Source organism: Lactuca virosa, chromosome 3 (assembly GCF_052849685.1).
Source record: "Lactuca virosa cultivar CGN04683 chromosome 3, Lactuca_virosa_CGN04683_v6, whole genome shotgun sequence".
Classification (NCBI taxonomy): Eukaryota; Viridiplantae; Streptophyta; class Magnoliopsida; order Asterales; family Asteraceae; genus Lactuca; species Lactuca virosa.
The window spans coordinates 18,497,505-18,524,822 of NC_136428.1; the positions used below are offsets into that span (position 1 = coordinate 18,497,505).

The 27,318-nt window shown below is 32.5% G+C and overlaps 3 protein-coding genes across 8 annotated transcripts; 2 read left to right on the top strand and 1 right to left on the bottom strand.

Annotated features, from left to right (window-relative positions):
* Nucleotides 1-4,563: 4,563 nt before the first annotated feature.
* Nucleotides 4,564-6,458, bottom strand: LOC145162228 (DET1 complexing ubiquitin ligase). Of its 4 annotated transcripts, none has more exons than XM_079081433.1 (4): nucleotides 6,230-6,458; nucleotides 5,347-5,404; nucleotides 5,038-5,168; nucleotides 4,564-4,867 (listed from the first exon to the last, which is right to left on the bottom strand). In XM_079081433.1, exons 1-4 carry the CDS (start codon nucleotides 6,314-6,316, stop codon nucleotides 4,778-4,780), a joined length of 366 nt encoding a protein of 121 aa, XP_078937559.1. In that variant the 5' UTR covers nucleotides 6,317-6,458; the 3' UTR covers nucleotides 4,564-4,777. The 4 variants fall into 4 exon arrangements, with proteins under 4 accessions (XP_078937559.1, XP_078937558.1, XP_078937562.1 ...); XM_079081432.1 differs by having other exon boundaries at nucleotides 5,347-5,407; nucleotides 6,230-6,451; XM_079081436.1 differs by having other exon boundaries at nucleotides 5,107-5,168; nucleotides 6,230-6,450.
* An 8,346-nt stretch (nucleotides 6,459-14,804) lies between these two features.
* On the top strand, nucleotides 14,805-17,300 carry LOC145165295 (uncharacterized). 2 transcript variants are annotated; one of them, XM_079084007.1, is made up of 7 exons: nucleotides 14,805-14,887; nucleotides 15,118-15,229; nucleotides 15,505-15,599; nucleotides 15,678-15,921; nucleotides 15,992-16,188; nucleotides 16,457-16,644; nucleotides 16,836-17,300. In XM_079084007.1, the coding sequence occupies exons 3-7, from the start codon at nucleotides 15,505-15,507 to the stop codon at nucleotides 17,120-17,122; spliced, it is 1,011 nt and encodes a 336-aa protein (XP_078940133.1). In that variant the 5' UTR covers nucleotides 14,805-14,887; nucleotides 15,118-15,229; the 3' UTR covers nucleotides 17,123-17,300. The 2 variants fall into 2 exon arrangements, with proteins under 2 accessions (XP_078940133.1, XP_078940134.1); XM_079084008.1 differs by having other exon boundaries at nucleotides 14,808-14,894.
* A 3,755-nt stretch (nucleotides 17,301-21,055) lies between these two features.
* Nucleotides 21,056-23,957, top strand: LOC145165296 (D111/G-patch domain-containing protein). 2 transcript variants are annotated; one of them, XM_079084009.1, is made up of 10 exons: nucleotides 21,056-21,316; nucleotides 21,447-21,531; nucleotides 22,141-22,217; nucleotides 22,323-22,350; nucleotides 22,430-22,505; nucleotides 22,605-22,671; nucleotides 22,766-22,862; nucleotides 22,961-23,148; nucleotides 23,245-23,574; nucleotides 23,660-23,957. In XM_079084009.1, the coding sequence occupies exons 1-10, from the start codon at nucleotides 21,239-21,241 to the stop codon at nucleotides 23,717-23,719; spliced, it is 1,086 nt and encodes a 361-aa protein (XP_078940135.1). In that variant the 5' UTR covers nucleotides 21,056-21,238; the 3' UTR covers nucleotides 23,720-23,957. The 2 variants fall into 2 exon arrangements, with proteins under 2 accessions (XP_078940135.1, XP_078940136.1); XM_079084010.1 differs by having other exon boundaries at nucleotides 21,057-21,316; nucleotides 22,964-23,148.
* Nucleotides 23,958-27,318: the final 3,361 nt, after the last annotated feature.

A 27,318-nucleotide genomic window follows, 5' to 3' on the forward strand; every position in this document is an offset into this window, starting at 1 on the left:
ATTATTATTAAATAAAATAGCCAAGACAATTAGTCATACATAAATGTAATCTTTGAACTTTGAAATCATCTTAATTATGAAAAACCAAAGAAAAAAAATCAAAATCTTAATACAAAATAAAAATCCTAAACCGATTGGGTTTATCAACAATTTAATGAAAGTATATGCATCCAAAAAAGAATACAAATTCTATTCCTAATAATTATATATAACAAAGTTTTTTATTTTTATAAAACCCATTAGAAATTAAAGAAAACAAATATAATAAATCAAAATCTAAGAAAAGTAAATGTCCAAGTAATGATGCCAATGAATCGTCAAAAACTGTTACAAGTCTTTCTCTTCGGGAAGTATAATTGAAAGTGTGAAAGTAGGATTAAATTCGCGAAAGCAAAAGTAACTCGAGCCCTTGAAATATATATATATATATATATATATATATATATATATATATATATATATATATATATATATATATATATATATATTCTAAGCTCTCTTTGTCGTATATGTATTGTATTGATCAAGTTGAGACAGTTGATCATTTATTTGTGGAGTGTAGGGTAGCAAAAATTTTGATTCAGAAACTTGGTCGATGGTGTGATATTGATAGTTCTTTGTTGATATCGGTTGGATATTTCAAGTCTTTCTTGGATGTGAAGCACTTGTCCTCTAGTAAAAGACTAGTGTTAGAGGTTATTTTTAACACAACCTGGTGGACTATTTGGAACTTCATAAACAGATGTGTGTTTGATCATACGAGACATAGACAAGATAGATTATCTGATGATATTGTTATTTTTACTTTTATTTGGGTTGTTCACCGGAAACATAAATTCCATATTTCTTGGAATTTATGACTCCAAAATCTTATTTTGAACATTTCAATGTAATTGTCTCGTTTTAGCCCTAGCTCCTTGCTAGGGTTTATATATATATATATATATATATATATATATATATATATATATATATATATATATATATATATATATATATATATAGAGGGTTAGGTTAATTTGAGACCGTTATATTTTATTAGACATGGGGACGCAATCCTAGCTACTCATTTTTGAGATAAAAAAATATTTTTAAAATGCAAAATAATTGAAATTTTTAAAAAAATATATTATTTTCTTCATTTATATTTTCCAAAAAAAATAAATGATAAAGAAAAATAAAGAAAAAAATTATCGTTTTATTGAAATATCTGTGAAATATTCTATATAAAAATTACAACAAAAATTTTAGAATATTCACATATTCTACTAGAATATTACGCTACAAATATTCAAACAATTATAATATAATATTAGAATATTTTACAAATTCTAACAATTTTAGTAGAAATTTAGAATATTTTAACATATCTAACAGCTCTAGTAGAATATTAAAATATTCTAACATTCTAAAAATTATATTTGAATATTTATAGTGTAATATTCTATTAAAAATATTTTCATATATATTTCAAAAAAGCAGTATTTTTTAAAAAAAAATTTGGTAAATAAAATGACGAAAATAATAATTAAAAAAGAATATTCGGAGTTTTCCTATTATATTACATTTTAGATTTATTTATTTTTATTTTTTTATCTCCAAGACGAGTATAGGAATTAACATGGTTTTTAATGGACCTCTCTCTCTCTCTCTCTCTCTCTCTCTCTCTCTCTCTCTCTCTCTCTCTATATATATATATATATATATATATATATATATATATATATATATATATATATATATTGTGTTTGTGTGCTTGTGTGTGTGTCAAGAAATGGCACCCCATTGGGTAGCCCGGACCCAACGACACGTCACCATTGGAAACATCGATTCTTTTTTTGGCATAATTGGATGACCAATTAAACTATAAAGACAAAGGGTTTGACTCTGAAATGGTAACTTTCGACTTTATCCCCATGATTATTGGAGTTTTTAACCAAAATAGGGTTATTGAAAAAAATATTTACCAATCTAGTATAGTTTGAAAAATATTTACCAAACTAGTGTTTTTCTTCATATTTTTTATTTTTCAATATTTCTTATTGTTTTTCTATTTATTTAAAATATCAGCTTTTTTACTTTTTTTTATTTCAGTTTTTTTACTATTTATTTTAAATATCAGTTTATTATTATTATTATTATTATTATTATTATTATTATTATTATTATTATTATTATTTACTATGCATTTAACATAAATATCTAACATACAAAAGAGCTTTATTATTTTGGTTCATTACATGCCTATTTGATTAATTTTTTTCTACCAATTATATAGTGATTACGAGTTTACTTTAATTTTCTTACCATTTATTTATACATATATTTTAAAAACTTAACCCTTTTACAAATTTAAGTTTTTTCTCATGTCTTTATTTATACAAACTTTGCATACTTTTTAATTGAGTGTCTTTACATTATAAAATATAAAAAGCAAAAGTTTACATATTTTTTGTCTTTACATAAAAACAAATATGTAAAAACATAGAAAACAAATTTTAAAAAAAATCTAATTTGTAAAACGAAAGAAATCATAAAATACATGCATAAAACGAAATATGTAAAAAATATTTAGAAAACAAATTTCCAAATCAATAAAAACTATTATTTCAAAACACGTGAAAACAAAATTGTAAAAAAAATATACGGACAAAATTTTATAACACAACTATTACTTTTGCTTTTTATATTTTATTTTCAATGTAAAGAAATTCAATTAAAAAGCATGCAAAAATTGTATAAATAAAGACATGAGGAAAAACTTCTTTTTGTAAAGGGTTAAGTTTTTAAAAAATATATATATATAAATAAATGGTAAGAAAATTAAAGTAAACTCGTAATCATTATATAAACGGTAGAAAAAAATTAATCAAATAGGCATATAATGAACCAAAATAATAAAGCTCTTTTGTATGTTAGATATTTATGTTAAATGTATAGTAAATAAAAGTATATAAAATTTAATAAAAAAAAAACTGAAACAAAAATAAAATAAAATAATAAACTGATATTTAAAAACAATAAATAGTAAAAAAACTGAATTAAAAAAAGTAAAAAAGCTGATTTTTTAATAAATAGAAAAACAATAAGAAATATTGAAAAATAAAAAAAAATGAAGAAAAACACTAGTTTGGTAAATAATTTTCATACTATACTAGATTCGTAAATATTTTTTTCAATAACCCCGTTTTGGTTAAAAACTCATGATTATTGACCCTAAACACCTTAGGCCCTTTTACCAAGTCTCATTACAAAATCTTTTAGTTTGGTGTATAAAGACTAATATAACTCTTAATGTGGTGAACAGGTTTGTATTTTTGAAGACTTTGAAATCATAAATGTCGCGTTAATTCTCTTTTTCCTTTATTTAAAATTTAAACTATGAAAACTAATTTTGTTAGAAAAAAATCTATAAACCCATTTATGTTCATCATCTCAGCCCAGCAGCCCCTCTCCCTTGATATGGGTAGACGCATGTGTATGCATGTCCTTCAACCACAAGTACATATGGCAAACGCTACATAAATACATAATATTTAGAGTATTGATAACAAGTCAAATAAATCAATAAATGAAATGTTTTAAACGTCATTGAAAGCAAAGTTAGGTGGAGGGGGCTAAGAGTAGTAGGCCTTGAAACAAGGTTTTGATGGTATTTCTTGGGGAAATGAGTTCGAAATTGAGTTAGGACTTGGGAGGCTGCTAAAGCTAAAAGGGTCGATTTCAAGTCAATATTGTGACGGGGGGAGGTTTGAGAGATTAAGAGAAAAGTTGTGGGTCAAAGATGTAAATTAGTCAAAGATTTCATTCAACTCCTCGGTGCTATCAGATTTTCTAGTCAAATAGTCTCAATAGTTTTAGTTTAGACCGTTGAATATTTGCAAAATCAAACAAGATTAAAAAGTAAAATTTCTATGGATGGCTGTGGCTTGATAATGACAAATACGTCAAAACTCAAAATATCCAAGTGTACAACCTTTTATGCATATATTATGCATATAGAACAAACATATTTGGAACATATCTTTGCATAATAAAAACATTGGACATTCTTCATGTGTGAATCAGATCATTTCTGGTCCCACAATAAAACCATCTTCAAGCTCTAATGCACAAAGTAAATTACCTCTATTGATACAAAGAAAACGAAATGACTGGATGTAATTAATCTTTACGTTTAAAACACCATAACCTATCAATAAAAGCACGATAACAATTATCTGCTTATAGTTGTGAAATAATATGATTTTAAATTTTTATATTATATCAAATAAGATATAACACAAATTTGTAAAAGCTAAATAAATATAAGATAAGACTATGTTGAAAATCTATATGTATATACGTTATAAACTAAGAAAAGGTTAGTATTGATTTTGTGGATTGAGATATATATATATATATATATATATATATATATATATATATATATATATATATATATATATACACACACATTGTATGTTATGTGACTATGGGCTATGGGCTATGGGTTTATCTACATATAACAAATCTCATATATGAATCATGAATGTCAATACAAAAAAGCAGCCCAAGAAAATGTTATGCATATGCAACTTTTTTGTTATATTTATAATTGCAAATTGTACAAGTCTGTGTAGCTGAAAGTACACACCATGAAGCATTAACAATTGGCTCTAGATCTCATAGCTTCCCAAAAACATACAACACATATAGCATCAACGACCAATTATATTTACATCAATGTGCAATGCATTATGATTTATGCATGCATACTTAATTACTCATGAATCAATCATGATAGAGGGTCTGAAGAAGAAGCTCTTGGATGCTTGCATTCTTGCTCGGGTGCCAGATTCTCAGGGGCAGCTCTCTTTGGTCTCAACTGCAAACAGAAATGATAAGTTATGAACCGTCAATGAAGGGTATTTTTGTCTTTTTGCATTAGTGTGTGTGTGCGTGTGTTTTCACTTTGCAGATACATACACACCAACCCAAGTATAAACATGTCTCCTTGAGTTGGTGTATGCATTTTGTACACATAGAGACACTAACCCGCAAGGGCAAACTCGTCTTTTTGAGTAGGTGATGTATTTCTAGACATAAATACAGAAAGAATTTCACCTTTTCATCACCACGCTCATAGAATTGCCTCAGAAGTATGTTTTTGGCATCCGAAGATATTACTGCAAAAAGTACTTTCAAATTAAGAATACAAACTTTGTAAATCGTAAAAACAATTGATCTTGTGTTTATACATGCTTCTATAAAAAGTAAAAACAAAAACATTGGTGTAGGTGTAGCCATGTGAAAAAAAAAATTAAAAAAAAAAAAACAAGAAAGGGTAGGATATAATTATATTACCTTGGTCAGGAGGTGGAAGAGTTCGTTCATGAGTTGGATGATATGTAATTGGTGTCTTCTTCTGAACAAAAAGCAAAGCAATGCTTTCGTGATTAATTGAGAGAATTGCCATCATATTATTGAACAAAGTAAAACTAATGTTTATCCATTTAGCTAATATAGAAGATAAGTTAATAAATTTGTATAAGTGTTAACTGTTATATCTTTAAAGAAGATGAAATCTCAATCTCTATCTATAGGATGCTTAAATTTCTCAATTTCAAGTATTCCCAAATTTGCATTTTTATGGCGTTTGCTCTTGATAATTCTATGTAATATGCATTTTAATACTCCAATTCCCACAAGTTTTAGAAACAATGTTCAAAGTGAAATTAATAGCAGAGATGTAAAATACATTGGAGTTGGACTATCTCCATGTTCATATCAGACACAATTAGCAAGCTTGTATACCCAATTTTAACCCTAATATGGACAAGAGCAAATCCTTAATATTTCCAATTTCACTTGGCAAGATCCTAAATCAGATTCCAGTCTAACATCAACAATTAAATAAACATCACCAACAATTTCAAAACAAGTATCATTCAATTAGTAAAATAATAGCATAGGAACCCCTAAATCAGATTTCAGTCTAACATTTTCATTAAACATACACCATTTAAAAAGCAGCATCGACATTACACTAGTTGTAAAAGCGATTCATTTAAAGAAAACCGACACTACTACAGATGCATTTAATGACAGGTCAACTAAGCCCGAAAAAACAAATGTTATGTTCAATCGATGATGATTTAGGGTGAAATTCATCCGTGGGGTTGTGATTTGATTACAAAGAAAAAGAAAAGAAGACGGAAAATGTGATGTGATTGAGATGAGAGCTTACGGAAGGAGCAGACGGATCGTTGGGGCGAAGTTGGCTGAAGTTGTGGGGGTCGAAGGAAGGCCAATTACCAACAATCCACGACCCCATTAAAATCGATTACAGTCCCACAGATTTCTCAGCCCCGATAATCGCAGTTTCTGGAGATGGACATATGAGGAAATTGATTGTTTAGGGATACTTCATACATTTTTGTGAACAGTGGCGTGCATTTTGGTCTTTGGTCACGACCCATTTATCTCGAACCAATAATATCTCTTTCCGGATTTGGCCCGATTTAACCAGTTGGCCATGGGTTTTATTGAAAAAAATAATGAATTTTCTTTGCATGTTTATAAATTAAAGGAGTAATGACAAAATTGGCAATGTCGGATTTTGCAATGTCATTAATTAGTCCTTAAACATCAAAACCTGTTAAATTAAAAATTATAATTTTGAATTTGTCATGATTTAGCTAATGAAACTGGCAAAAGTCCGTTCGCAACAAGCCATGTGGGATCTGATATGGCAAAAAAGGACACTTGGCCAAATTTAAACATCATCCATTTGTCTTTGGTATAGTATAACATCGTGAGCCTATTAATCCTTCTTCCTTTGGGTTCAAAATCACGTGCTAAGTATCCAAAATCAAAGGTTACAACCTATAACTTTTGAAGATGACATCATCTTCTAATCAGAGAATTAATAATCGTTTTTAGGATACAAACGTATGATGTGGGTGTGGATTTAAAATGAAGACTAAGACATCGTGGAACGATTTAAACCCTGACATGAGGGTAAGAGGGTATGTACCAAATACTTTTGTTGTTCTTCTTGATATAGAAGAGAGTGAAAATGTTAGATTTTTATTTTGGCATAGTGGAAAGTTAGCAGTTGTCTTTGGTTTGATGCAAACGTGACATGGGACACCGATTAAGATAATGAAGAATTTACGTGTTTGTAAAGATTGTCATGCTGTTTTGAAGATGATATCAAAGATAGTTGATAGGAAGATTGTTGTAAAGGGTTGCAATCGGTTTCATTGCTTTAAAAATGGTGAGCGTTCTTGCAAAAATTACTAGTAATTAATGTATGCAATTTGGTCTCCCCATTTTAGTCAATTACTTGTGCTATGTGTATTCAAATTTATCAAAAAGATTCAAGTTACATTGTGTAATTATTTAGTTTGGAAGCATCAAGTAGTAACCATTCATGAAGAATTTACATGGTGTAATTATTTAGTTCGAGTAAAAACCCCTCCTACAAAGATCAACAATGTTGTCCATGCAACCATAGTGTATTAGGTTGTGTTTGTTTTTTGACAAAACTTCAAAAATGGTCCATGTGGTTTTCGAAAATATCAAGTTTAGTCCCTAAGTTCAAAAAACCTCACAGATGGTCCCTGTGGTTTCAAAACTTTTAACAAACGGTCCTTCTCGCTAACTCCGTTAGCTTTTGGCCGTTAAGTGAAGGGTATTTCTGTCATTTCACTGCCACAGGAACCATTTATGAAGATTTGTCTTATTTTAAAAAAAAAACTAATTATTTAATATTAAAGGGACTCTCTCTCTCTCTCTCTCTCTCTCTCTCTCTCCTAATTGGAAAATTGACCCGTACATCCACCCGACTCGTTTACCCCATTCCATTTTATCTTCATAGAAACAGGTCACGACCTTAATTGCTTCTCCAATCGCTACTCGATCATTTGGTTTGCGTTCGACTGCAAGTGACCCTGAAGGTCTACTATGGCTGCCTTTTCCTCATAATTCAGGAATCAATCTTCCTTCAAATTCAGCAACAGCAATCAAGTCAATCAAATAGGTGGAATCTCCGAAGAGTTCTAGAATCAAGGCCTGTTTAAGTTCATCATCTTCTTCGTTGTTGTTCCGATCTACAATCGACAAGATCATCACAGCATCGTCATCGGATTGTTTTCTTCTTCATTCTTCTCAATGAACTCTTGATCTTCTTCCCACTGAACCATCCATGATGTTCAGTGGCACGAGGCGGGCTAAAATCGTAAAGCACAATTCTCCGGAAAATACAACCAGATACTCGAAACAGGAGACCTTATCAGCCAGGTAATCAACTGCTAAAATTGAAAGGATGGGGTTTGCAGTGATGAGAGGTGGTTCTTTCTCTAAGACTAGACATGAGGTAGGTAGGTACTAGATGCGTGAGACTAGTGTTCGTTCGTGGGGATGTAAGCTTTCTTCTTCTTTTTTTGCTCTGAATAGACAGACTTTGAGGAAGGAAGAAGGAACAGTTGGTAAATAGTGATTTGGGGTGTACTTCAACCTTCCCCCACTACATCTCGTTTCTTTCTGAGAATGAATAAAACCCAGGACCTGATTAGCTTTCGGGTTGGTTTCCAAATACGACCGGTGAGTTAGTGGGTTTGTCTTGGGTACATCAAGATTCAGGTTGTCGAGAGAAGGGAAAGCTAAAAATAACGGAATCGGGTTTGCCTTTCGAATCAAAGTGAATGGAGAAGATGGGTATTCATATGACCTGGAAGTATGTATGTGTGTTCTTCAGATCTAGATTGGGGAAGAAGAACAATTTGGTGGGGGTTTGACTTTCTTTTTGTGTGAGAGAGAGAGATGTGGGACCCTTTATTTTAAAAAAAATATATATATATTTTTTAAATAAGACAAAGTTTCATAAATGGTCCTTGTCATAGTAAAATGACGAAAATACCCTTAAGTTAACGGTCAAAAGCTAACGGAGTTAGCGAGAAGGACCATTTGTTAAAAGTTTTGAAACCACAGGGACCATCTGTGAGGTTTTTTGAACTTAGGGACTAAACTTGATATTTTCGAAAACCATAGGGACCATTTTTGAAGTTTTGTCTTGTTTTTTTTTAAAAAAGCTTATCTAACCTCTTAGTGTTGCGTGGCGCAGCACACGCGCATCACTTTTAGGTTCGCAGCAGTTTGTTTTTCTGCAGACTTCGGGCTCAAAAACCTCTTCCCGTCCTCTTCCCCACACAGCAGTGGACTTAACTCTTCTAACCACTTCTAACCTCATCTAAAAAAACACCCTATGCCCTAAACAAAAAAAAACGTCGCTGCTCATCTCGTTCGTTCTCCTTCTTCTTCTCGGCATCCTTCCCAACGATCGATCCAGAGGTGGTCCGACTCCAGCCTCCGCTGCCACCCCATCGCCGGTCGTCGGTCGCCGTTCCCCTCAATCGCCGGTCGCCGCTGCTGCTTGCTGCTGCCATCTTGCTGCCCTCGATCTTCAACAGGTAACTTTTTTTTTTCTGATTTCTTATTGATTTGAGTACCGATTGTATGAATTTGAGTACCAATTTTTTGATTTCTTATGCATTTGAGTATCGATTGTATGAATTTGAGTACCAAATTTCTGATTTCTTGCAGCCCTCGGTTTCAAGATCAGGTAAGTTTTTTTTTTCTGATTTCTTATGCATTTGAGTACCTATTGTATGAATTTGAGTATCAAATTTCTGATTTCTTATGCATTTGAGTACCAATTGTATGAATTTGAGTACCAATTTTTTTATTTGAGTTAGGATTTTGTTGCTGAGATGTTACAACCTTTGTTCAAATCTTTGTTGAATGTAAAATTTATGATATAATTGTTCTTTAAACAGATTTTCTGCTGAAATTTATATTTGTTGAATGTTGAATTATGCTGAAATCATAAACTTATATGCAAGTTTACATGCTGAAATCATAAATCTTTGTTGAATTGGTCCACCTCTTTGCTGAAATGGTTTTTTTTTAAACTTAATTATTGAATTGTTATCACTTGTATTTCTTGAATGGAGATCAAGTTTATGTTTATATGCAAGTTTGTGCTTAAATTTTTAAACTTATTTGTTGATTGTGTTGTATAATCTTTGCTTATATGGTTTTTTTGTTCATTCATGATGTATTGTTGTTGAATATGCTAAACTTATTTGTTGATTATGTTGAAATATGATTAATCTTTGTAGCTAAAGTATGTATTCTATATTTTTTTTTGTTATTAGCAATGAGAGATAAACATACATGGACCAATGAGCAAACAAAATGCTTATTGCAAACTTATATTGAAGAAGTGCAAACCGTGGGTAGAAAAGGTTTGAGTTTGCACAAACAATCATGGCACAAGTTAGGAACAACTATTAAGGAAAAGTATGGCGTGGATTTGAATCAACGACAATTAAAAAAACGCCTATGATAACCTTAAAGCCAAATACACAGGATGATTATACTTAAAAAACAAAACTGGAAACCTTTACAATCCACAAACAAATGCTTTTAACTTAACAAATGAGGAGTGGGAGGACTTTAAAAAGGTATACATATATATATATATATATATATATATATATATATACACACACACACATATTTATATGTATTTTGTTTATATAGTTGCCATTTATTCTTATATTACTTTTGTTACATTGATTGCGTTTAGGGACATCCGAAAGCCGCTTCTTTGAAAACCGTCCCATTATTGTTTCCAGAGCTTTGTGCAGAACTCTTTGATGGAAATAGTGCATCTGGTAATCTCAGCTATGCCACATCCCAAACACCATCGGGACATGGATCATCTTCTTTCCATGGCGCACCACTACAGCTTTTGGACGCCCCTTCCATTAACATAGATGAGGATGATTTATTTTCCAATCATACTAGTGAACATTTTACTCAGACTCCACCTTCTGCTGCTTCACCTTCTGCTGATTCACCTTCTGCTGCTTCACCTTCTGGTAACCCCAACAAAAGGGCTAAACCCTTAACTCCTAGACCTCGAGCTCCTAGTGCCTCACCTGATCCACCTTCTTGTGCCTCGCCTAAAGCTTCTATTACTGCTGATGATTTAGCACTGGAGATGCAAAAAGATCTACGCCATTTGACTCAAGGGCCAACAATTCCCCAATGTTTAGAGAAGCTTGAGTTGCTCGAATTAGACCAAGTAGACCCTCTACGATTTGCTGCGTATCACATTTTTGGAGGGACCATGAATATTAGAGAGATGTGGGTAAATTTGCCTAATGATCCACAAATATTAAGAGGATGGATCGAGATGACAGCTACAAGTTTAGGAGTTTTAAAGGATGGAAAGATTGTTCGTTAAGTTTATATGTTTGAGTTGTTTAGGTTTTAATTGCATGTTTTGGAACTATATGGTTATTTGCTACTTGAATGTTATTTGTAGTATTTGGTACTTGAATGTTATTTGGTTATTTGCTACTTGAATGTTATTTGTAGTATTTGGTACTTGAATGTTATTTGGTTATTTGCTACTTGGGATTTATGATATGTTTTTTGGTACTTGAAATTTATGTTATGTTTTTTTGGTACTTGAGATTTATGTTATTATCTTATGTTATATTATTATCTTATGTTATTATTATTATCTTATGTTATTATCTTATGTTATATTATTATCTTATGTTATTATATGTTTTCTTGATTAATAGGTTTGTAATGGACCACGACAAAAAGATACTACTCATAATTCTTATGTACTTGTACGTCCGCTACGTTTGGAAGAGGGGTGTCAAACGAGTACGGGACAACGATTCAGAAATGACGGGATATGAATTTACGTTAGAGTTACTTCACCGTAATCTTCTACAATGTCTTGAAGTGCTACGCATGTCCCGTGAATCATTTGTCCGACTATGTGCTCATTTTAGAGTAAACTACGCGTTAAAGGATAGCAAACATGTGTCGGTTGAGGAGAAGATGGCTATGTTTTTGATGATGATCGGTCATAACCAACGTTATGTGATTATCAAGCGGAGATTTCAACACTCAAAGCAAACAATTCATAAGTTTTTTCATGAAGTGTTGGACAAAATGTTGCTTTTCGCACATGACATTATAGTACCAACTTCTTTTAATCCGAATCCAAACATTCCGGGACATAATAGGAGGCTACGACGGGTGTTCAAGGGAGCAGTTGGTGCACTTGATGGCACTTTGATACATGTTGTTGTCCCTACAAACAAACGGGATTTATATAGAAGTAGGGGAAAAGGCGATTGTTACCAAAACGAATTGGCAATATGTGACTTCAACATGATGTTTACGTTTGTTGTTGCCAGTTGGGAAGGGATAGCACACGATTCTAGAATTTTATCAGAAGTATTAGCAAATCCACATGCACCATTCCCGCTTCCACCTCCAGGTAAATTTATGGTTATTTAAATAGTTTTATCTTTATTTGAAAAATAAATGACTTTTTTTTACAGATAAATATTATCTTTGTGATGCCGCCTATGCAAACATTCGAGGTTTTATGGCACCGTACCGTAATGTTAGGTATTGGCTTGGAGATTTCCGTCGAAGACGTGCATTAACGAATAAAGAAAAATTTAACCATGGACACGCAAAACTTCGGAATGTCATTGAGCGTGCTTTTGGTGTCTTGAAAGCACGATTCCCTATATTGAAGAGGATGACACCATTCTCGTTGGTTACACAATGAAACATTACCCTAGCATGTTTTGCGCTTCATAATTTTATAAGAAGAGAGGGACTACGTAATGAGTTTTTTGCACGATATGATGAACCAAATGTCTCAGTTCGGAATAACAATGCATTCGTTGATAATGATGAAGATGAGATTCCAACACATGGTACTGCAGCGGACCGTGAATATATGAGCCAGTTACGGGATGAAATTGCCGAACAATTGATGCAAAATATGGAATGAAAATTATTAAAGTTTGGTTGTATGAATTTTATTAAAAAATGTTATTGTAAGACTAATTTCGTTGTTTGAATTTTATTCAATGTTTTAAGACTACAATTATTAAATTTTTGGTATTAACAAACTATTTTCGGTTTATTAAATTACTTTATTTTAAATTTTTTAATATCTGCAGCAGTCTGCAGACGTTAAAAAAACAAACATGCTTCTCATTACAGTCTGCAACACTTTGATCAACCTCTTCTGCTGCAGAGGGCTGCAGGGGTGGTCCGCAGACTTCAGACAGTTTCACTTTGGAAAAACAAACAATACCTTAGTGTTCTATTCTTGGAACTTGTCTTGTAATAATAAACTTTACCCACGCTAGTGAAAAGTTGGCGGCTCTTGTTGACCAAACCCATTAGCTTAAGAATATGATTTAATTAAATCCGAATCTTGTTGCATTAAGTTTTTCTATACTCAACTTTTTTCATATAATTGAAATAACCGGTGGCAAAATTATTTTGATGATGGTGTCGTCTATTATAACGGAATCTATAAAGGCAATTTGAAAAAAACTAGTAATAAAGTTTAAGTTGTGAGAGTTTATAATAAAACCCCCAAATAATTGAATAAATTATTTGTTTATTGTAATTTATTAAACAATTCAATATTTAAGTATTAAAATAATTCTAATGTTATACTGTGAACATCCAAATTGGTTTTTAGAAAATCCAAAATCCGGTCCGGATTCAGTTTAAGAAAAAACCTACCTTAAGGATATCCGATTCGTCAAGTTAATTAGATTCCATAATATTTGAAATAAGCGATTTTTAGCGGCTTTCTGACATTCGGATTAAAAAGTGGGTTGAATTTGATTTTAGATGTAGTATAAGAATTTTGGTTTTATCCATCACTTCTTTACATAGTTCAACACAATTGATGTACCTCCTTGAATATCACCTTCTGACAAAGATCCATAAAATGGTTTCAATAGTGGGTATGGTCAAACGTTTACTCTTCTAGGAAATGTCAATGAATATGGTAGAACGGTCTCCTAATTATTTTTTTACCACCTCTATGATGGTTCGAGACACATTCTTCCGTAACTACTTCGCATTTATGGCATGGTTGGGGGCGAAATCTAAAAAAAATTTAAGTTGTTTCTCATAAATTAATTAGTTACGTATACCCTAACTCTTGTGTGGCTTCGCCTTTGTCTGTTTCTGAAACCACCATATCCCTAAAATCCTTGATTGTTTCCGTCTTTAAACTTTTTTCAAAAAACATTGGTTCATAAGTATACTTGAACATTGTTATAATATAAACATTACAAAGATATGAACTATGAAGTTAGTATCTTTCATGCATTTGAGATATTCATCTTCCTTTTAAGAAAATTAAATGATGTTTATCTTTTTTTAGAGTAAATTACACGAATGGTCCTTATGGTTTAGGGCAATTTGCGTGTTTGGTCTCTAACTTATTTTTTTAACTCGGAAGGTCCCTGCTGTTTGTTTTTGTTACGCGTTTGGTCCCTGTCTTACCTAAAAAGACTATTTTTCCCTTGATTTTTTAATTTATTTAAATAAACACACCCCTAACCCACCCCCTCACCTTACCTTACCTACCTCACGATTTTTTCCTATTTAAATAATAGTCTTTTTAGGTAAGACAGAGACCAAACGCGTAACAAAAAAAACAGTAGGGACCAAACGCATAATAAAAACAAACAGTAGGGACCTTCCGAGTTAAAAAAAGAAGTTAGGGACCAAACATGCAAATTACCACAAAGCATAGGGACCATTCGTGTAATTTAAAAATAATGTTTGAAGATATATGAAGGACCACAAAGGTTTTAAGTTCACGGTGATTTGTGTTACAAAACTGCAAGGAGTACATTGTATATTTGTGGATATATGAAGGACTATTTGCGTAGATAAAAGGAAAACGGAAGTTCATATAATTTCTCTTCGACTCACACACATAGCATTGACGAGGTGAACCAGGCGGAAGTTCCACAAGGTAAACGGTGAAGATCACTTCTTCTATTTCTCAAACTCCGTTTAATGTTTTCTGATATTTGATTTACAAGCTCCGTCGAGAAATTTTTGCCACTAATCAGCGATTAGTTTCTCGGAATTAGTTTAACTCGCAGATTAGTATTCATACACCATTATGTGCTCTATAATCACGTTAGTTGATTTACTAATTGACTAGGTATTTACTACAGTTTGTTTTATGATTCAAACCAGGTGTCAATTTCAGCATCGGATCCAATCGCTCTCCTAAGTCCCAACAACACAACCCACGCCGCCGTTCATTGCCTCACTGCCATCGCTGCCGGACCGCCGTTCATCGCTGCAGGTAACAAATCCAAGACTCTAAGCCAACATATAATGAAAGGAAGTGGTTTCAAACAAGTTTTATTCGATTTGATTTTAGCTGAATCATGAATCAAGCATTCTGTATTAGGTTACTGAGTTTTTTTAACCCAAAATCAACTAGTTGATTTCAAACAAAATTGCATCGTCTAAATAATTAAATTGGATTATTCTTGCATTAACATTATTTTCTGCATTAACATTGTTATCATATGAATCTTATTCGTTCTAACATGAGTAAAACAATTTTCTGATCAGATGCTAGGTTGCTACTGGATCAGTTTCCTTTTGTCACTTTCTTGTTCCTTGGGCGTTCTTCATGCAAGCATTGGTGATGCTGACCCCTCATATAGGTAAGTAAAACTTGTATCATCTTCCTTCATATCATCTTTCAAAGGAAAACTTACACATCTTTTTTGTACCTAATCTAGGTCATGCCTAATAGACTGTGAGGAAATTGGATGTGTGGGAGATACATGCCTTCCACACTGCAACTTATCATCTAATGGTACCCCTCTTGATGGTCCTTGGTACATGCAAGAACCTCAATGGGATTGCCAAAGTGATTGTAGGTACCATTGTATGCTAAAAAAGGAGCAAGAACGAGCATCATCTGGTCAAAAACCAGTCAAATATCATGGAAAATGGCCTTTTAAAAGGGTATTTGGAATTCAGGTAATCTGAACACCTCAAATTTGATTCTAAATAACATTTATTGATCTTCAATTTGGTTGTTTTTTACCAGGAGCCTGCTTCTGTTGCATTTTCTGCTCTGAATTTAGCAATGCACTTTCATGGGTGGCTTTCCTTGTTCATTCTTTTGCATTACAAGCTACCTATGAAACCAGATAAAAAGCCTTACTATGATTATGCTGGTCTATGGCATCTATACGGGCTTCTAGCATTGAATTCCTGGTTTTGGAGTGCTGTTTTTCACAGTCGGTGAGTTTATCAGGGTCTCTTTGGTATGATGGAATCAAATCACAAAGGAATGGAATGAGTCATTGCATTCCGTTATCATTCCATTCTGTTCCGTTCCTATTTGACAAACAAACAAGATTTTCATTCCATTCCCTATTCTATTACTGCATACCAAAGACTACCTACATGATTGCTTTGTCCCAAATATATATATATATATATATATATATATATATATATATATATATTAAATAACAAAGTTTTATAAAATTTGTTGTTACGTACACAGAGATGTGGAATTGACAGAAAAGCTAGACTACTATTCTGCAATTACATTGCTTGGATACTCGCTGATTGTATCCATATTAAGAAGCTTCAATGTGAGGCTGGAGGCTGCAAGAGTCATGGTTTCTGCCCCTTTGATTGCATTTGTCACCACTCACATTTTGTACCTCAACAACTACAAACTCGATTATGGTAACTTTCCCATTTCCCCAAATTACTTTAAAAACCATTATTATATTTTGGCAATTTTCTAGTTTAATCAGTACTATTCTAACCAAACCATAAATGTTTCAAATAAAAATCATATATGAATGCGAATTTCACAATACAAGACAGTATTTCGCAACATTAATTTTTTGTTTATTTATAAAAATGATGATCAGGGTGGAACATGAAAGTGTGTGTTACAATGGGAGTTGCACAGCTATTAATATGGGCAGTATGGGGTGGAATAAGTGGTCATCCATCACGTGTAAAACTACGGTTTGTGATAGTTTCGGGTGCATTAGCAATGCTTTTAGAAATATATGATTTTCCTCCATACCAAGGATTTATTGATGCACATGCGGTTTGGCATGCCACAACAATCCCACTTACTTACATGTGGTGGAGTTTTATAAAAGATGATGCTCAGCTTCAAACATCTCTTCTACTCAACAAGGTAAAATAGAAGTGTCTAAATGGGTAAGGAATCATAGATAGGCATAGCTACTGAATTCTATCTTCTTTGCAGATGTATGTATGTGGTGCCAGATGTTTCTATTTTTTCACATAAACACACTTGTTGATTACGTAATTAATTTGTTGGGGGACAAGAGGAGAGGATGGGATTTAACCCTTTTGTGTTATTGTGTTGTTAAAATTAAACAAGATGTGATTAAAGTTGAGCGGGTAAAGTAATGAAAATGAGTTGGGTAAATCTCAATCGTTTTAAGCATAACGGAGTTCCAAAAGAGAAATGTAATGTTGTTTTCTGAAATGATATAACTGATGAAAGCTAAATTTATAAAATATTTTAGAGATATGCCTCCCGTTACTACATTTAACCAATTATAAATGTTGGGGAGGTTGAAACATTACTTCACAACATATCTTACGATTTGGGTTTATTCCAAGGAGACATAGGTTTTGCAACAAATGAACTATCTAAATTTTAACATTTAAATTTCAACAAAATATGGTTCAACAGATAAACTCAATGAGAAATGTGTGTACGTTTGGATTCGGTAGCCATGGTAAAAAAGAAACATTTAGAGTTATAATATTTAAAAAAATTATGCTGATAAACGGGCTCGAAATAACATCCCCAATAGCGAGCTCGGAATGTATATTGAATCCGTTTTTCTAGCATATATAAGTATATATGAGTTTAAACTTTTTGATATTTTGTCTTGATGGTAAGAAATGGGATCCCAGTTTCCGAATTCTTTCTGTTATAGCTTGTGATCTACCAACGGTCTAACTTTCTTCGGTATATTTGGAATCCGTTTTTTCTGTTAGTTGCATGGTAATATCTCCAAGGAAGAACAAAACTCGTATATATGTTCAAATTAATTTTCATTGAAATCTATTTTAGATCCAAACCAATTTAGCCCGGCCCCATGTTTTACATCGTTGACCTAATCTGAAACCAGTTTTAAAATTAAAATCGACCCGATTTAATAAAAAATCAGTTTTATGCACCTCATACATATAATAACAACATAAGTGGATGAATAATGTTTGACTTCATTGAGCTACTACTCTAAAGCCCTCTGCCAACTAAAACTCATATCAGAGACTTACTACTTAAACTAAACACAAGAACACAAAATTTAATATAATTAAGAGCATAATCTCCACAAAAAAATTCATTTTCTCAACATACTAAAAAGCTTATTATAACTCAAACATCCATGCCCTAGGAAGCAAATATTTCTTCTTTAAACCACACCTTTATAGGCCTCCATAAACATTTGGAATCCCGTTACATATGTCTTCGATAGAGAATCATTGCTTACGATGTCTACCCTTATATGGTACAAAATATTCAAAGTGTTTGATGTAGTTGCCATATATCAAGATGAAACTCAAAGATGATTAGATTGAGAAACGTGTGGTTTGATTTGTGATTGTGATGAGAAACACATATAGTAGGTATATAAATTGGAAGGTGGTGGTTTTTGTGAAACACTAATCACCTTCGATTATTGGAAATAACAAGACTTTAAGAAAAAAAAATCTATTAATAAAAACGTTTTTGGAAAAATGTCCTAACACATATACATAAAGTAAGACAATACAAAAGAAATGAATTTTTATTCCAACAATTCCAACAATTCATAGATATAGAAATCTAAGACTCAAAGTACTACTCCTCATGTTACTATCATATATTCTTATGGAAAAATGTCCCAAATAAAAATTCAACTCATAGATTAAGACAATACAAAAGAAATGAATTTCTATTCCAACAATTCATAGATATAGAAAACTAAGACTCAAAGTACTACTCCTCATGTTACTATCATATATTCTTAATTTTCTATAAAACATGGTAATTACCATAGGGTTGAAAATCATATAACTATAAGATTTAAATTTTGAAATATTTAATATGGGTGGGTACTTGTGATAAATAACACATTTAAAACATATGGGGCGTGTTCGACAAAAATAACTGGTAGCGGGTAAAATCTGGCTGGTAGCGTTTTGTTAAACGCTGCATGAAGTGACATTTGGATTTGAAACGTTTTGTTTAAACTAAACGCTAAAAGCTTGTAGTGCCAAACGAGACTTTCTGTTCAAAAGGGAATGTTTTGTTAAACATTAGAAACTCTCAAACGCTCCCAAACGCTCCGTGTTGAACAGACACATGGTATGGAAGTAGTGTAATCATATAAACTTGTCACGTAAAATACATACATTAATTACACCCTTCCCAAGTCACTTCGTCTTAATCATAAAACCTGTAATGTTCAAGAAACTCAAATAACTCATCTAAACCATTATTGTATAACAACTACTTCATCGATTTGTACCATACTCATTGCATGTTGTATTAGTTCAACCAGTCTAAGAACCGAAAAACCGGCACAGGTATGCACCTAACGGTCCGGTCCACGATCTATTGATTTCTTCCAAACCGGTTCTGGTCTGGTCCAAATGCTCACCCTAGCGTTATCCCTAAAGAATAACATGAGTATTTAGAATTACAAATTGTGCATTTAGTTGCGAAAAAATGGGTCGTTTTTCGGAAAAATTTTCCAAGAAAAATGAGAATTTTGAAACGCGTTTAGTTCGTCTATTTTTCTAAATTTTTCACGGAAAATGAAAATTTTCTATTTTCTAAAATTACAAAGAAGTTGTAAATTTTTGGAAAACCGATAATCATTGTTTTCCACATTTTCTAATTCTAATTTTTTTCTAAAATATAAACACACTCACTCCTATCCCACCCACCTCTACCTACCCCACATTAACACTCCCAACCCACCATACCCCTACTTACCCACACCCACCCACACCCACACCCACCCACTCCCATGCCCACCCCCACAAACACACATACACACACACACACACCCCACAAACAAACACACACACACACAAACATACACCCACACCCATCCCCACCCCCACCCCCACCCATACACACACACACACCAACAACCACACACCCATCCCCACCCCACCCCCACAAACACACATACACACACCCACCTCCACAAACAAACAAACACACACACATACACACCCACACACCCACAAACACATACACACACATACATACATATAAATACACATCCACACCCACCCCCACTCTCACCCCCACCCATACAAATACACATACACACGCCCATACATACACACACCAACATACACACACCCATCCCAATCCCCATCCCCACCCCCACTCACCCCCACAAACACACACACACGCGCGCCCACCCCCACCCCCACCCTCCACAAACACACATACATACACACCCACCCCCACAAACAAATACACACACATACACACACCCACAAACACCCACCCACCCCACCCCCACCCAAAAACACACACACACACACACACACACCTCCACCCCCACAAATACTTGCATACCCACAAAACACACACACACCCAACACCACTACCACAATCACCGACCTACCATCATCACCACCAGCATCGCCGCCATCACTGCCGTTACCACAATTTCCGCCGCCACCACCACCGCCTGTCATCACCACCACCCCTGCCACCCCACTGCCGTCCTCACCACCACCACCACCACCACTGTCGCCATCATCGACACTACCACTGCCCCCCGCCGTCGCCCCCACCACTGCTGCCGCCCCCACCCTACAATCGCTAATGTTTTTTAAAAATGAAAACCTATAGAAATATACACATCTAAAAGTGTTTTTTAATTTTCTAAACTAAAAATAAAAAATAAATAAGTTGTAACTAAACGCGTTTTCTAAATTTTCCAATAAAAACTGCAAACGAAAAACAAAAACTGAAAAGGAAAATCAAAAAATAAAGACTGTTTTTCCTTAACTAAACGCATCCATATTATTTTTGGTAAAACAAAAGTGCTATATGTAAAATCTATAAAATAGGAAAGGAAAAATAAATTGGGTTGTTGGAGTCGAACGGCGCCATAGGAACGCATTCTATTGTACATCGGCCGACTTGTGCGAATTTGCTAAACCCTTGTTCCTCCTCCTCCTCCTCCTCCTCCCTCGAGCAGTCTCGAGAGCGAGAGCGAGAGTGAGAGAGAAACTACTAATCGTCGCCGGAAGCAAACGTAGCATCATGGCCACTCCCGAAGTTCCCCTATGCTATGTAGGAGTTGCCAAAAAGTCCGCCGCCTTTCGCCTCATGAAACAAATGGTTAGTTTGATTTCTTCAGGCAAATATAAGTTAACAAATCCAGTTGATGTCAAAGTTTTAAGTCTAATGACTTTAATTAGGATAGATTCAGAGGTATGTTTGATTGATGGATTATATTTCTATTTTGTAGGGATGGGAAGAAGGCGAAGGTCTTGGCAAGGACAAACAAGGGATCAAAGGCCATGTTAGGGTTACGAACAAGCAAGATAATCTTGGTAAATGATCTAATTTCATACATTTGAAAAAAGAAATGTTACTTCGTGTTAGGGTTTCGAATAAATTAGACACTCTTGGTATATGATTTACGGCTTAATGTTATCTTAAACTATCCTTTGAAGTTCTGATTTTACTACATTAAGAAGAGGTATTTCAGTATGAACACAAGCATTAGACCTAAACAGAAACTCTAGCTCATTCTTTAGGCTTTAGCAGTGGAAATGTAAGTTTTGCATCATATAATTTGCTATTAGTTATCTTTCTGCCCGAATTTAGAGTCCATTTTTCTCTTTTAAAGCCAACAACTTGAAACATCAATTTGAAAGAACTAATTTTGAATCTTTAGTAGCAAAAGTGGATGTTAATCATGGGGCAGAGGGAGTATTATTGTTTTCCTAAAGTCCATGTAGAATGAGTGCTAATATGGGTGCTCATGAAACAATAACACAGATGAAGTGATTTCTTTTAATAAGCACAATGTTAGACATGCTGGCTAGCATTTTTTCAGTCTGTGTTTTGTGATTTTGCCTCACAGTATGAAAGTCTAAATGAAGTTGTTATTTATTTATTTATTTATTTTTTCTGCTTCTAACTTGAATGCAAAACAGGTGTTGGTTTAGATAAGCCAAACGAATGGGCATTTGATACTACACAGTTTGATAATATTCTCAAAAAGTTGAAAGTGGTAAGTTCTTCAATTTTCTTCACCTGAGCCTGTTCTCTTTTTTTTAGAAAAAGTTTATTCACATGAATTATCTTATTAATCAAAATTTCATGTATGTATTAACAGCAAGCAACACAAACAAAACATGATGAAGGTATGCTTAAGTCACTGATTTGTAATCATGATGAAGCTTTAGTATTTGTTAACTCATGATCCTTGTTTTCTTATCTCAGAGGAGGATGATGAAGAAACAGACTTACCAAAGGACAATACTGAAAAAACTGTCAAGGCTACACGTCCCCAAGAAAGGTCATTGGTCATTTTCTTGCTCAAAATCGAGTTTAATTCTAAATTATTCATTATATCCAAATTATTAATACATAGGTATATATATTAATATATTACCAGATACAAGAGAAGAGAGAGAGGAAAGCTTGTGAATGCATACTCTGCTCAGGATCTTGAAGGAATCCTTGTATGTTTTCTTGTTTTTGCTCTATAACTATTACCATATTCTTCTTTATGATTTAATTTCTTGACAATTTAGAGAATTTGGATTTTTTTTTTAGGTCAAAAAGACTGATGTGAGTCCAGAGTCTGAGTCTGTTTGTTATGAGGATGGAGAGTTAGAGCTGGTGGAAGCATCTGATTATCCTGAAGCACAAGGTAATTCTGTACTACATGTTATGCTTTATTTTTATGGTTTTGTGGTGTATTAAAATTTAAAACAAAACATATTTCATATTTCAATATTTGTTTGTTAGCAGTTGAATATGAAAAGGAAATTTCTCCAGACTGGTGGGGTAACAAATTTGGATTTGTGTCTGGAGGATTACTTGGAGCACAATCCAAGAGAAAGAAGTCCAGCAGCACATCAGAAATCACTCAAAATAGTAACAAAAGGACTGCATTTTATGAAGAGGATCAAGAGAATCTTTACAAACTTGTACAAGTATGTACCTTTTTTTTAATAATAAAAACTAAAAAGACCTCAACTTTTGAATAAAGAATCAACATCTACAAAATTGACATTTTGTTGTTTTTGCAGGATAAAGCAACTTCTGGAAAACAGGGACTTGGTATCAAGGATCGCCCAAGGAAAATAGCAGGGGTTCGTTTTCAAGGGACAAAAACGTCTTTTAGTGATAGTGAGAGGGAGGAATCCGAGTCTGAAGATGACCATTCTTTAAAGAAACAAAAAATTGATGATGTGTCAGAATCAAAAGTGAAGCTAAAGAAACTCTGCAGAAAGCTTCTTACCCAAGTACCTGAGAAATCATTGAAGCTTAAAAAACTCAAAGTTCTTATCGATGAAAACTCTTCAATTTTTTCCAATTTCTCTTCAAAGAAGGATGCTCTTGAATTTTTGAGACAGAAGGTAATGATTTTTCTTGTGAAATTATATAAAGTATGGTTGCATTCAGTTCTGATATTAATAATTTGTGTTTTTTTTTTTACTGCAGCTTGAACGCAGTGAAAAGTTTACTGTGGAAGGGAAGAGAGTCAGTCTCTCATCAAAGTGAGAACAAATATTTTTGGACAATTTCAAAGTGTAGAGTTTTGCTAAGGCTTGTAATCGTATCGAGTTTCACAATTGGATTTGTTAGCAGGTAATTATTATTATTATTATTCTTATGAGAATATAGTCTTGAAAATTTTGAACACATCTATTTAGGGAATTTTGATGTGTCTTATTTTATTATAACAGTTGTACCCTTTGTCATACTTGACTTAGTATATTATGGACGAGATTGTTTTCCATTTCATTGTGTGTTGTTTTGAATCAAAATGTCTGTAATTGCATGTTGTAATAAGTTTTGTGGGTGTTGAAGAAACAATGATGACAAGTGTGTTGGTGAATTTTGATTTTGCTTGTAAAGAGTCACTTTTGTTCATAAGGAATTGCGATAACTAGTCACTTTGTGACAATCTCTTTTTAGTTGCAACTCAAAAAAAGAGACTTTTCATTAATTAAACCGAAGCCATAGAAGTTTTTTTGGTTTTCTAACACCATACTAGTTTAACAAAGATTGATTGTTAAAAAATTATATATGTAAGGATGAGTTGGTTTTGTGTTTTATTTTATTACATGATGTTATTATATCTTCTACTATTATTATTTTTTAAAAGATGATCTGGAGGTTATGTGTAGTGCGCATTTCGAATGATACCAAAACGGGAGAGAAATAAATTCCAAAGTGTAGAAAAAATTTATATTTGTGAACAAGTAAATAAAATGGATAATGCCATCAAATAGCAACATAGTTTCACTTTTTGACATTTAGTCTTTTAATCGTTAAAAATGCCCACATGGACAACGTAAATTGCATGATAAAACGGTCAATTTGGCACTAAAATTTAAGTTTTAACAGCATATTAAGTTTAAAACAACGATTAATGACTTTTCAAGTCAAACGCGACTAAACTTGCAATTAAGTATCATTAACTTAATAAAAAATGAAATAAAAAAACTCACATACATACATACATATATATGACCAAATCCAAAGTCCAAACAATAAAAGTATGATGAAACTATACTTTTATTTTTAGGGTAGAAAGTTGGGCAGGAGGCAAGCAAGTGGTTGGTGGTCCATAATAATCCCATGCTTCACGCTCAATTAATAAACTATACTACCAATTATTCATCCATCATCTTTGAAAATCTTCTTTCCATCATCATTCATCAACGACGTCATCTCTACGTGACTAATCGATCATCTATTAAAATAACTTATTCTTCATAATTTCATTTCCAAACCATTTTTTTGTACGTATGCCTCATAAACATAGATGAGAAATTAAACCATTCATAATTAAACATGTTAAATTCATCATATGCTCAGAAGACGTAATATAATATATTATACAACCTTGAAAATTTTTAGCCCTACTTTTTCTCTTTTAAAAGAGTTTCATATAATAAAATGAACGTAGGAAGATGCACGAGTGACAAGTCTACTACATTGTATCTCGAGGGCTACAACTTAATATCATTAAGAACATCTCAACCCAAAATTAGAAAGCTAATATATACTAATGATCGCTATATCAACTTAACCGGCCCCATGAGACAACACTCGTCTCACCATATCTATATTTTGCAATTTTGTTAAGCACATATGGATTTGTCGTTCATTTGGTACACATCTGTTTGATCCATTTAAATATTAGTACACAGATTCATCGAACACAATTTTAAGATTTAGACTTCAATTTGGAATTATTATGAAGGCAAGTTGCATGTAATAACTTGGGATATATAGGATGGGGGTTGGGCAACATCCAAGAAAACAACGAGTGTTTATTTGGAGTTTTCCGTGGGAACTTCAGTTTCATGCTAACCAAACATTCAAAATACATTCCTCAACGCTCAAGTTGCAGTTTTGGTCTACTTTCGGATATTTTTATGTCATGTTACAACTTAGGTAGGGCTTCCTTTTGACAAAATTCTTTTAGCCTTTTAATTACACACACACAAACACACACACACATATATATATATATATATATATATATATATATATATATATATATATATATATATATATAATTTCAATTGAGAAACTATAAAAAGTTGAGAATAAGAGAATCATTCTTATTCAATCATTTATTTTTGCTGCAAAACGCTCCGGCGTACCGGACCGACGGAGGATGAGTAATATTCATATATGAATATAAATATAAGTGTATTCATATATGAATCCACCACATCCCCTCCGCTACCAACCACCACCACCACCTCCGCAACCAACCACCAGCAACCATCGCCACCTCCACCACCACCTACTGTCGCCATATTCATATATGAATAACGATTTCTTTTATACTTATTCATAATATATATATCCATATACGTATTCATATATGAATATGACCTGTTCCGTCGATCATGTACGCTGGAGCGCTTAAGCGGCAGATTAGAAATGAGTGGCCTAGATTCATTCTCTCATTCTCAACCTTTTTTTTTTCTCAATTAAACCATCCTCTCTCTGTATATATATATATATATATATATATATATATATATATATATATATATATATATATATATATATATATATATATATATATATATATATATAGAGGTAAGTTCAATTGAGAAAATAAAAAAAGTTGAGAATGGGGGAATCGTTCTCAGCCACTCATTTATTTTTGCCGCAAAAGCCTTTGTTGTACCAGCGGAAATGGATAAGGAATACACATGTGTTTCAACAAAACATGTTTCCTTAAACTATGCTAATCATTATCTTAATATATACAAAAACATAGTTTTTTTTTTGTTTTTTTAATTTTTAAGAAGCTATTTATATCGAAAAATGATTTTAAATATACCAAAATTTATGATTTTTTATTCTCTACAAATAGACATCCATATTGATATACTTTTAAGATAAAATAAAAAATTTATTTTTTTTTATATTTTCAGCTATCGTTATTCATAAGTGAATAAAAATGCATCAGATTTTTGCTACAGTACATTCGTTATTCACTTATGAATAAAAATATATAATTAATTTTTTTTACAGTTTAAGTATCATTTATACTACTTATTCATATATGAATAACAAATTAACTGTAACAAAAATCTGATAAATGTTTTATTCATATATGAATATAAAATATGACGACAACTAATACACGTTTTATTCATATATAAATATAATATATGATGAAAGATGATGTAAAAAATATATTTTAAGTAAGAAAACTTTATTGCGTGTCATATTCATATATGAACGGTACTTAAACTATAAAAAAAAGTTACGCATACATTTTATTCATAAGTGAATAACGAATATACTGTAATAAAAATCTAATAGATTTTTTTATTCACTTATGAATAACGAGCTGAAACTCTAAAAAAAATAAATTTTTTATTTTATCTTAAAAGTATTTCAATATGGATGTCTATCTATAGAGAATAAAAAATTATGAATTTTGATATATTTAAAATAATTTTTCGATAATAATGACTTTCTAAAAATAAAAAAAACGAAAAAAATATGTTTTTGTGTATATTAAGGTAATGATTAACATAGTTTAAGGAAACATGTTTGGTTGGAAAACACATGTTTATCCGTTATCCATTTCCGACAGTACGCCTAAGTGTTTTGCGGCA

What these genes read in the sequence shown, in the direction of transcription:
- LOC145165296 (XM_079084009.1), top strand. Translation starts at nt 21,239, where the DNA reads ATGGCCACTCCCGAAGTTCCCCTATGCTATGTAGGAGTTGCCAAAAAG. An exon ending in TTCGCCTCATGAAACAAATG is followed by an intron (nt 21,317 to 21,446) that starts GTTAGTTTGATT and finishes TCTATTTTGTAG; the next exon opens with GGATGGGAAGAAGGCGAAGG. An exon ending in TGATTATCCTGAAGCACAAG is followed by an intron (nt 22,863 to 22,960) that starts GTAATTCTGTAC and finishes TTTGTTTGTTAG; the next exon opens with CAGTTGAATATGAAAAGGAA.
- LOC145162228 (XM_079081432.1), bottom strand. Translation starts at nt 6,316, where the DNA reads ATGGGGTCGTGGATTGTTGGTAATTGGCCTTCCTTCGACCCCCACAAC. An exon ending in TCTTCCACCTCCTGACCAAG is followed by an intron (nt 5,169 to 5,346) that starts GTAATATAATTA and finishes TACTTTTTGCAG; the next exon opens with TAATATCTTCGGATGCCAAA. An exon ending in AGACGAGTTTGCCCTTGCGG is followed by an intron (nt 4,868 to 5,037) that starts GTTAGTGTCTCT and finishes TTCTGTTTGCAG; the next exon opens with TTGAGACCAAAGAGAGCTGC.
- LOC145165295 (XM_079084007.1), top strand. Translation starts at nt 15,505, where the DNA reads ATGCTAGGTTGCTACTGGATCAGTTTCCTTTTGTCACTTTCTTGTTCC. An exon ending in GATGCTGACCCCTCATATAG is followed by an intron (nt 15,600 to 15,677) that starts GTAAGTAAAACT and finishes TACCTAATCTAG; the next exon opens with GTCATGCCTAATAGACTGTG. An exon ending in AGTGCTGTTTTTCACAGTCG is followed by an intron (nt 16,189 to 16,456) that starts GTGAGTTTATCA and finishes TTACGTACACAG; the next exon opens with AGATGTGGAATTGACAGAAA.